Source organism: Odocoileus virginianus, chromosome 33 (genome assembly GCF_023699985.2).
Source record: "Odocoileus virginianus isolate 20LAN1187 ecotype Illinois chromosome 33, Ovbor_1.2, whole genome shotgun sequence".
NCBI lineage: Eukaryota > Metazoa > Chordata > Mammalia > Artiodactyla > Cervidae > Odocoileus > Odocoileus virginianus.
In genome coordinates, this window is record NC_069706.1 from 1,316,285 (window position 1) to 1,327,267 (window position 10,983).

General features: G+C 57.5%; 1 protein-coding gene across 2 annotated transcripts; it reads right to left on the reverse strand.

Annotated features, from left to right (window-relative positions):
- Nucleotides 1–438: 438 nt before the first annotated feature.
- IGFALS (insulin like growth factor binding protein acid labile subunit) lies at nt 439–10,916 on the reverse strand. Of its 2 annotated transcripts, none has more exons than XM_070460898.1 (2): nt 3,362–10,916; nt 439–2,378 (listed from the first exon to the last, which is right to left on the reverse strand). In XM_070460898.1, exons 1-2 carry the CDS (start codon nt 3,375–3,377, stop codon nt 574–576), a joined length of 1,821 nt encoding a protein of 606 aa, XP_070316999.1. In that variant the 5' UTR covers nt 3,378–10,916; the 3' UTR covers nt 439–573. The 2 variants fall into 2 exon arrangements, with proteins under 2 accessions (XP_070316999.1, XP_070316998.1); XM_070460897.1 differs by having other exon boundaries at nt 439–2,393.
- Between the last annotated feature and the right edge of the window lie 67 nt (nt 10,917–10,983).

Below are 10,983 nucleotides of genomic sequence, written 5' to 3' on the forward strand. Positions count from 1 at the left end.
TCCCGGGGAGGCTGGGGTGCATCCTGGGCAGCCTGCCTGCCGCTCTCCCTGGGAAGAGCCTGGGTACTCGGCCGGGGGTGCATGCAGGCCTGGGCCCCACTTCTGGGGGGGCGACGGTGATGAGTGCACCCCGGGGGCCTTCCTTTGGGGGTGGGGGGTATGGCCGGGAGCACAGGGACCCAGAGAGGGAGGGTCGCACCCCCCCCGGCCCCCGCTTCCCAGGACCAAGCTGCCTCTGAGGACCCTGGCAAGGGGCTGACGCGTGAGGCTCCCAGAGGACATGAGTGAGGGACCGCCGCTCCCGGGGGGGCTCCTGGGGACTCACAGACGAAAAGGGGGCCTGGACGCAGGGCGGGCCGTGGGGCTGCGTTAGGCAGAGGGGCCCTGGCTAGCACCCCCCCACCCGCACTGAGCTGCACCCCTGCCCGCACACGCGGCCCTGTTTATTCGGTTACTTTAATTGATGACAGCTGGGGAGGCCGTGTCCCCGACCCTCACAGTCAGGCCCTGAGGGAGCAGGCTGTGTCCCCCCGGGGCTGCGAGGGCCCGTCGGGATGCCGGGGCAGCCTCGGGTCAGCAGTGGGCAAAGTGGGCCTCGCCGATGTCGCGCAGGTCGAGGCCCGCCAGGCCAGGCGGGCTGGCGCAGGTGATGTTGTTGTAGGCGAGCACGGGTGGCTGGCGGTCGTCGTCACCCTCGGCCAGGGCCTGCACGAAGCGGGGCACGGAGGCCGGCTGCTGCAGGGCGAAGGCCCGCAGGGCACCCAGCGCGCAGCCGCAGTCCCAGGGGTTGCCCTCGAGCCACAGGCGCTCCAGGCCCGGGGGCTGCGGCGCGAAGGTCCTCAGCGAGTTGTTCCGGAGGCTGAGGAAGCGCAGGCGGCTGAGCGGTGCGAGCACAGCCGCGGGCAGCGTCTCCAGGCGGTTGTGCGAGATGTCCAGCCAGAAGGTGCGCTTCAGGGGCCCCAGGGCGTCCGCCGGCAGGGCCGACAGCCGGTTGCGGGCGAGGAGGAGGTACTCCAGGCGCCCGAGGTCCTGGAAGAGCCGGCCTGGCAGGTGCGTGAGCTGGTTGGCCGTGAGGTCCAGCTCAAGCAGCTCGGCCAGGCCCGCCAGGCTGCGCTCGTCCACGTCTGCGATGCTGTTGCCCTTGAGGAAGAGCCGGCGCAGCCCCGAGAGGCCCGCGAAGGCGAGTGGGCCCAGGCGGGCCAGGCAGCCGCCCTCCAGGTGCAGGCTGTGGAGCTTGGCCAGGCCCTGGAAGGCCTGCTCCGGGAGGTCGCGCAGACAGTTGCCGGAGAGGTTGAGCACGGCCAGGTTGAGCAGGCCCAGGAAGCCGCCGGGCCGGAGTTCCTGCAGCTGGTTGTTGTTGAGGGCCAGCACCTCCAGCTGGCCCAGGCCTGTGAAGGCTTCTTCGGGCAGCTGCCGCAGGCGGTTGTGGCCGAGCTGCAGCTCCTCCAGGAAGTGCAGGTCCTTGAAGGTGCGGGGCCGCAGGCTGGCGAGCGCATTGTGCGAGAGGCGCAGGACACGCAGGCCCAGCAGCCCCGGGAAGCTGTCCTCCAGGAGGCCGCCCACGCGGTTGTGCGAGAGGTCCAGCCAGCGCAGCGCCTTCATGCCCAGGAAGGCGCCCGGGGCCACGGCGGCCACGAGGTTGTGGTCCAGGTAGAGCTTCTGGAGCTTGGGCAGCTTGATGAAGACGTTGGCCTTGACGCTGCGCAGGGCATTCCGGCTCAGGTCCAGCTCTCGCAGCTCGCCCAGGCCGCAGAAGAGCGCGGGCTGCAGGTAGGCCAGCTTGTTGCCTGCCAGCACCAGCTCCCGCAGGCCGGCCAGGCCCTGGAACGCAGTGTCGGGCAGCACGGCCAGGCTGTTCCAGCCCAGGTTGAGGTCCCAGAGGTGCACCAGGCCCCGGAAGAGACCCTCGTCCAGGCGGCTGAGCAGGTTGTTGCTGAGACCGAGCGAAGCCAGGCCGGGTGTGTGCAGGAAGGTGTGGGCTGCCAGCGCACGCAGCCGGTTGTGCTCCAGGTGCAGGTGGCACAGGCCACGCAGGCCCAGCAGCGCCTGCGGCTCCAGGCTGGCCAGCCCACTGCCCTGCAAGTTGAGGAAGCCCAGGCCCGAGAGGTTGCGGAAGGCGGCCGTGGGGATGGAGGAGAAGTTGTTCCCATCCAGCCAGAGTGCCCTGGTGCCAGGCGGGAGGCCCCCGGGCAGCCGCGTGAGGTTCCGGGAGCTGCAGAAGACGCTGAGCTCGTCTGTGTGGTCGTCGTGGCCGCAGGAGCAGACGGCTGGGCACTGTGGGCCCTCGGGGTCTGCTGGCGCCGTGGGCTCCACTCCCTCCAGGCCGCGGGGGCCCAGCGCTGCCCAGGAGACCAGCAGCACCACCAGGGCCAGGCCTCCTGCGGGGAGAGGGGCTTGGGGACGAGGCCCGGGACGGGAACTCAGGTCGGAGCAAGACATGGGACCTTCCAGGCCTCAGCTGCACCCTGGGACCACAACACGCACCCGTTAAGAGAAGGCCTTGCTAACCTGAGTGGAAGGTATGGGCGAGCGATGCGGGCCGCCTGTCAGTAGGCGGGACCAGGATGGCCTCCAGGGTGAGACCGGCTGCCCTTTCCACTGTGCAGGACCAGAGGGAACTGGGGTCCGGGGACCTGGCCACTAGGCTGTGTGTCGGCCTCATCCCCAAGGTGGACACTCGAGCCAGCCTGGGCTGCCAGGCAGGCCTGGAGAAAGGTGTGAGTGACAGAAGCTTCTGGAGCAGGCCTGGGTGGGCAAGCGCTTGCTGCCCTGAGGACCTGGACAGTGAGCTGGATGCCCACTGCCCCCGTTGGACCCCCGATCGGGGGTGCCCCCCTCCCTGGTGTGTGTGTGGCACGTACCAGGGACTGAGCCCAGCGCGAACATGGGGAGAGGAGAGTGCCAGCCTCGACCACCAGAGACTGGTTCTATCACTGGACAAAGGATGCCAGGCTTCCCCACAAGGCCCCCCAGAAGTTCCACTGGGCACTGGGCTTGTCCCCCGCAGTGGGCCCCTCCCTGCCCTGAGCGCTCCGGGTCTCAGGGTGGGCACGGCAGCTGGGGTGGGCGAGGCTCTGCAAGGGGACCGGGTGGCCGTGGCCTGGCATCCGAGCAGTGGGGGGGCCTGGGCGGGGCCCCGGGGTGCTGTGGGGCCCTGCATCCCCTGCGCCCCCGTCTGGGGCAGGAGAGGAGGTAGGCTGAAGTCACAGTGACTCTCCAGGGCCAGATCCCCTGGATGATTGGCCACGCTTCCCCCGTGGGCTCCCAGAGTGAAGCCCTCCCGGGGGCAGCCCCTACCCTAGTGGGCCGGGGGCACGGGCTGGTCACCCCCGGGCAAGTGGCGGGGCTGCGGGAGCCTCACCTCTCCTCGGGGCCATCCCTCGTGCTGAGCGGGAGCGGGGTGTCTGCTGGGCCGCTGCTCCTACCCTCTGGATTTCCCCTCCGCGGGGCAGCCAGCACCCGTGTCACCGGCCAGCCCAGCTGCTGGCCCCGGCGCCGTTAACCCCCTCCTGCCGGGTGCCAGCAGCGGCTCAGAGAGCGGGGCGGGGGGCAGGTGGCACAGGGGCCAGGCTGGGGGCGGCGTCTGCCCGCCGCGCCCCCGGGGGCAGCTCTGAGGCCTGCGGGCCCATCCCCCATCGTCATGGCTACCCCCCTCCGCCACCCGTCCCCCTGCAGGCCTGGCCGCGGAGCTGGGGCTGCAGGCAGTGCTGGGCGGGGGTCTCCCTTGGAGCAGCCTGTGAGGCGCTAGTGTTCATCCACCCCCTGCTTGGTGGTGGGGGCCTTTCGGGGGCTCCTGGGGGCTCCCTGCCCAGCCGATGGTCGTGTGGGAGTTAAGCTGGGCCTGCCGGTCAGCCGAATGCTGACCACGCCCCACCCATTCCTCCCCCCTTGGGTGGGGTCCTCGGTCAGCTCCCAGGCCCAGCCCAGCCTCCACTTCTCCCGTGACCTCTGGGTCAGCTGCTGTCTGGCTGTGCCCCACCCCCAGCCTCTTCTAGGAATGCTTGGCCGGGTGCTCTGTTTGCTTTCCCGGCCCTGTTCTCCAGGGAGGAGAGTTGGGGGCGGCCTGGCCTCAGGGACCAGATCCCAGGGCCATGAGACCAGCCCCCGCAGCAGCAGGCCCCATCCTGCCCTCTGGGGCACCCGCAGGGCATGGCCACCCCGCACTGTGCAGGCTGCGGGGGTGGGGGGGCCCAGTGTCCGGCCTGAGGTCAGCCCCAGGTCAGTCGTGGGAGGCCGCTCCAGTGGGTGGCCCTGGCCTCGCTCCTCCAGACCCAGCCACGTCCCCAGGCTGGGCTCCAGCCACCCCTCCCCTTCACCAGGACCCTGCCCGTGGCTGCTGCGCCCGCCCACCCCTTCCTCTCCTCTGCCTGGGGTGGAGGGCCTGTGTCAGCAGGGCTTGAAAAAGGTGGAAGCACATGTGGGTAAGGCTAGGCTTGTGGAGGCCTCCCGGTGAGCCCGAGGAGGGGGGCTGGGGGTAAGGCAGGAGCCACGGGGCCCAGAAATCCTCTGCCTCGTGGCCCCTCCCCCGCTCATGCCATGACTCAGGGACTGGATTTGTCTTCCTCCATTTATCGAGCTTTGATTTTTTTCCAGGTCATCTCTCAGCTTCTCTTCTGAGAAATTATAGATCTGCAGGGAGAAAGTCCACACCCAGAAGTTTACAGGGCAAACACGCATTTACACAGTAGAAAGTGCGGACTCAGCAGGAGTCGGGCCCCGGGGCCTCTGCACCAAAAAGCTCCCAGCCCGGCAAGCGGCCAGCGCCTGTCCCCTGACACCTACAGGGCTGGGGTGGGACTTGCTGTAAATCCCCGGGGAGCGTGTGTGGTGGGGAACCCATCAGGACTGTGGCAGCTGGGCTAGCCCTCTGTAAGCCTTGCCCAAGTCCTGCAGTAGCGCTGGTGGTCAGCCCGCTGAGTTGGGAGAAGACCTCTGTCCTGGCCGCCCGGGTGGCCTGTCCTGACCCAGGATGACTACTGCCCTGGCCTCTTTCCACTTGACCCCGAGGGCCCCCTGTGGAGTCTGGTTTCTGGTCTTCATGGACATGGTGCCACATTGCAGACCCCTCCCTGCTTCCTGCTGTGGGGCTGCAACCCTGAGGGGCCCGTGCGCATTTCTGTGTCCTGAGTGGACCTGCTGGGACCAGGGTGTGTCGTCCTGGCAGGTAGCACACACCCCTCCTGGGGCCCGGGGGCCTCAACAGCAGCCCACCCTGTCTACTCTCAGCCCGAAGGTGGGTGGACAGGGGCCGTCACTGTCTTTCCTTCCTTCAGTCGCCAGTGACGGCAGGCAACACTTCAGAGACTCATTGCCCAGTGGGCTATCGTCTCCTGTAAAGTACGTGTTTCAGTCTCTTGCTGATTTATTTGGGTGCTGTCAGTGTGACTTTTTTAAATCGTGTTCTGGATGCAAGCCCCTTGTCAGGTGTGTGTGGCCAGTGGTCCTGTCTTCGGCACCGTGGTCTGCCTCTCCATTCTCTTCATTGTGATTCTGGTGAGAGTTCTTAATTTTAATGTGGCCTCATAAGATGCTCCTTAAATGGAAAAACTGCGGGGAGAAAAGCTTTTTAATCTAGGCTGATGCATGTATCAAGCTCCTCGTGGTGTCAGGCCCTGTTCCGCCTGTGGACTTGAGTGTATTCTCAAAAGACCTGGTGGACCCATCCCTGTCTTTTCTCTGAGGTGGGCTCAGGATGTCCCCTCTCTCTCGCTTCCTAAGAGTGAGCTGGCGTTTGAGCTTCACTCTTCCTGGTGGCTTACAGCCGCCTCCCCACATTTGGAGCGGTAGCTTTCCCTTCCTCCTCCCTCTCAGGCACCAGCTTGCCATGGTCAGGGTCCAAGTAGCTGGGCCCTCTCTGGGCCCCCCCTGAACTCTGGAGGCAGAGCAGACCCTTCTCCGTCTGCAGGGCTTCTGGCCTCTTCCTTGTCCACGAGGGGCACAGCCTGTCACATGTCCATGACAACCGCCTGTCCGGTTTTGACCTGTGTTGCATTTTGAGTCCTCCCTTCCAGTGTGGACATGGCACAATTAGGCCTTCTTCAGTTTCTCTCCCTGGTATTTGTGTAGATTTCTGTGTGATCTCTCATATATTAAAATTTTTTTTTTTAATGGTTGACTTTAAATGGTTTTTAATGTTTGGTTTTATGGATGGTTGTTACTTTTGATACTGTTATTGTTACACTTTTTCCTCCATTTCATTTTGTCTAGGCTGAAATGTTTTTCTAGAAGTATGCTGGGATAATGTAATAAAGTATCAACTGTGATGCCTTTACCCAACAGTTTTTTTTTTCTAAAACAGTTTTACTGATAACAATTCTCACACCATAAAATCCACCCGTCAACACACCGCACACCTCAGTGATTCTCAGCAAGTGTGTACTGCGGTGCAGGCGCATGCACGGGTGGTTTTGGAACGTTCCCGGGCAGCAGGCGCCCTTTGCGTCCCCCCTTGCTCACTGAGCGTCCTCTCAGGGCTATCCACAAAGCGTGCATCGGCGCTTCATTCCTCGTTGTGATTGGGTAATGTCCGTTTACTCGTACCTCAGATGATTGATGTCTGGTTGGTTTCTCTGGGGTTACTATGGATAACGTTGCCGTGAGCGTTTGTGTGGATGTAGGTTTTACTCCTGTTGGGTAGATTCTTACCAGTGGAGTTACTGGTTCACATAGTATTTTATGTTTTTAAAAAATGTTTTCCAAAACGACTGTGTAATTCTACAGACTGTGAGAGTCCGGTCCCACATCCTCACTGCTATTTGGTACAGTCGGCTTTGCTCTGTTTTGGTTTTGAGCCCTTCTGTGTTTCTCTGACGATTGATATTGGGCACCTTTTCATGTGTTTATTAGCATTTTTATATCTTCTTTGGCACAGTGTTTATTCAAGACTTTCATCCATTTTTTAACTGTCTCCTTACTGAGTTGTTACACTGAACATTATAGACATGACTTTATATTTATGGATTGTCAAGGATAGCATTTGCAGATATTTTTCTGTTTGTGGCTTGCCGCTCTTTTTTGCTGTTGTCTTTTGAAGTAAGAGTTTATTTTAATTAAGTCCAGTGTATCAGTTTTTTTCTTTCATGGCTTATGACTTTGATGTGGTGTCTAAACTCTTTGCCTAATCCAAGATCACAAAAATCTTTTAATTAAGGAATATAGAATCTATTTACATTTTCTTTCTCTTAGCAGTTTTTTTTTTTTTTGGTAGTTTGCAGTATATAAATCTTGTACTACTTTTGATAATTTCTAAGTACTTTATGAGTTTTGATGCTATATGAATGGAGCCGTTTTTTGGTTCTTAAAATATACATATATATATATACACACATATATACATGTGTGTATATATATGTATGTATTTGGCTGTGCCAGGTCTTAGCTGTAGTGTGTGAGATCTTTAGTTGTGACATGCAGGATCTTTAATTGCAGCATGTGGATCTATTTCCTTGACCACGGATCAAACCTAGGCCCCCTGAATTAGGAGTGTGGCCTCTTAGCCACTGGACCACCAGGGAAGTCCCTGAGTGGAGTTCTTTTAATTTCATTTTCAGATTGCCTTCAGTATGTACAAATACAGGTTTCTTTTGTTGATCGTGTATCCCAGGACCTTACTAATTAGTTCCAGATGTGTGTGTGTAGCTGGATCCCTAGGATAAGCCATTGCTCAGTCGTGTCCAACTCTTTGCAACCTCATGCGCTATATAGACTATTGCAGGCCAGAATACTGGAGTGGGTAGCCATTCCCTTCTCCAGGGGATCTTCCCAACCCAGGGATTGAACCCAGGTCTCCTGCAGTGCAGGCGGATTCTTTACCAGCTGAGCGACCAGGGAAGCCGTATGTAACATCACACCATCTGTGAATAAGGACACTCTGCCCTTCTCCTTTCCAGTGTGTGCTGCCTTCTGTGGCAAGAGCAGAGATCCTTGCTGTGTTCCTGACTTCAGTGAATAGCATTCCATCACTGACCGTGAATAACGACGCTGGCTTACGTCTCTGATCCACGGGGTCACAGGCAGAAAAGTGCTCCCAGCCACCGAAGTGCGTGTCCTTATCCCTGGAATCACAAATATGTTGGGTCATGTGGCAGAGCGGAGCTGAGGCTGCTGATCAGCTGACCGGGAGACAATAAGATGAACGTGGATTTCCAGGTGGCCCCACTGTAATTCCAGGCGATCTCTGGAGTGGATTAAAGGGTCAGACGAGGCCATTGTGGGGCCGTGAGAGGACTCGGCCCCCAGCTGCTGACCTCTGAAGATGGAGGAGGGGGGTCAGGACCCAGGGACTCAGGCGCCTCACACAGCAGGGAAGGGCAAGGAAACAGAGTGTTCCTCTGGAGTAGAGGGAACCAGCTCTGCTGACAGTTCAGGGGGACTCCTAACTGACTTCCGACCTCCGGACTGGCAGGAGATACATCTGTGCCGCTTCAAACAACTGAGTTGCCATGACTTGATACAGCAGTGTTTGGAGATTAAGCAGATGTCCTTTATCAATTCCAAGAGGCTCCCTTCGATTCCTGGTTTGACTTTTTTTTTTAAAAAAACCACAAACGGGTGTGGGATTTCATCACGTTTTCCCGCATCCATCGAGATGATTTTGTCCTTTGTTCTATGACTGTGGTTTATTACGCTGACTTTTAGATGTTCAGTCAATGTTGTGTTCCTGTTATAAATCCCACCTGCCTATGGTGTGGAATGTCATGGTATTCTGATAGCTGACATTTTAAAGACTTTACACCTGTGTTCATGAGGGACGTTGATCTCTGGTTTTGTTGGGTATTGGGATAACTGCCTCATAGAATGAATTGGGAAGTGTCCCCTCCTGTGTTTTCTGGAAGAGCTTGTGAGTGAGTATTAGCATTACTGATAGAATGCGCTGGTGAAGCCATGCGGCCCTGAGCATGTTTTTGCATGAAGACTTAAGACTTTTGTTAGATCAATTTAAGGAATTTGTCCATTTCATCTAATTTGTTGGTACAGTTTCCCTAGTATTCCTTTACAAGTTCTGTTCATTTCTTTAGGATTGATAGGATGTGCCCCTTTTCAAAAATCATGATTTTGGTAATTCGTGTGTTATTTTGTTGGTCAGCAAAAAACCGGTTTTCTGTTTCACTGACTCCTTGCTAATCATTATTTCTGCTTCCTTTGGGTTTTATTTTCTCTCCTTTTGTGTTTTAAGGCAGAAGCCCAGGTTTTTTGAGGCCTTTTCTGATACAGCTGTTTAAAGCTATGTTTCCCTTGAGCACTGCTTTAGCTGTGTCCCACAAATATTGTGTTCATTTCCCTTCTGGTTGATGCACACAGTAGTTAGATGTGTTAACTTCCAAACATTTGGGTTTTTCCAGACTTCACTGTGTTGTAGATATCTAATTTACTGGAGTTTGGAATTATACAAAGTATGTTCTTTTAGAATTCATCATGATCTGTGGGTTGAAGATATCATCTGTCCTGGAGAATGTTCCATGAGCTCCTGGAAATGTTGGTGGGATGTTCTGTAAGTAGGTTTGGTTGAGTGATAATGCCTGCTATCAACTGGACTATGAAAGAATCTCCATTAATGCTAAAGTACCCATTTTACCTTTCAGTTTTGCCCATTTAAAGTAAACATGACATACTCATTCCTTCAATAGAAGATTGTTAGAACAGATATAAGAGAAAAGAAAAGAGAGATTATTGGGACCTTAAGAAGTCAAGATTCTGGCTTAAGAAAATATGCTGACCAAGAATAAGATGACTCTGAGCTTCAGAGCCAGAGAAAATCAGGTGCGCATACCCTGGGGGCAGCCGGCTGCAGGACCAGCCTTCCTTTCTGGATCCACAGCACCCAGGCCAGGCTCACTCCCAGATCTAAGATCCAGTTCTTCCCCAGGAGTCTCTGCTGCCCCAACTAAGAACCAATGTCCCTAGAAGGGGATGGTCCAGGAAAAGCCTCTCCTTTTTTACTCAGGAGGAAGAATGAGAGACCCCTGAGGAGCTAGGAAGCAGGATCCTGAAGCCAGAGGACAGAAAGCAATGGGCTCTGCTTGGAAGGGGCAGGGAAGATGAACGCCATAGCAGAGACGAGAGAACACAGCAGGCTGGATTTGAAAACGGAGGAAAGGAAGTAGCCTGCCAAAAGTGGCTGAAGAAGGCAACAGCTCTTCTCACCATTAAACAACGGGATCACGGTTTTTAAAATTCCCACAACAGAATGCACCAGGCTCAGGCTAGCGTCTCCTTCTCTATAGACTCCCCCAGCAGTGAGGAGGCTTCCAGGTTCCCTTCTCATCTCCAGACCCAGAGGAGAGAGCGTGCTGAGGAAACGGGGCCTGGCAACGCAGTGACTGGGCACCGGAAGCTGACGACCTGAGGAGTGTGTGCTGGGCCGGCAGACGCGCCAGCAGCTCCCAGCCCTCCTGCGGCCCTCCAGGGCCCGGGGAACCCCCGGCAACACAGCCCAGCCCGCCCTGCTCGGCCCGCCCCTCGCGCCCAGCCACAGCCTTTCCACCCCACTTTCCGGCTCCTGGCGTTAGGACCCCCCAGGTGCTGGAGACATCTTAGACTTGACCTGAGCCCTACACACAGCACACATGGCACCAGAGACCCAAGCAGATGGATAAGTAGCGTCTTCATAATTGGAAACGCTTCATATCACAAAAGGTCACTTCTTCCCAGCCTAGTGAGTGGACATTACTCCATCCCAGATCCCAGACATGAACACCCTGGTGTTTACATGGAAGAGCAAAGAGCCAGGACTCTCCTGACAGATGAGGTTGGGCCGCGGTCCTGGGGATGAAGAACCAAACAGGGACTGTGAGGCATCGTCAGCACAGACAGATGGACGGACGGGATGGAGGCCCACGGGGCAGGCTGGACCCCTGGGTGCTGGCTTGCTGGGGCGGCGGGCGGTACAGAGGGGCTGGGACATGAGGCGTCAGTCCCTCAGACACCAGCACAAACAGCTCGGCAACAAGAACCACAAACCAGAAACCACTGGGTCAGATTATA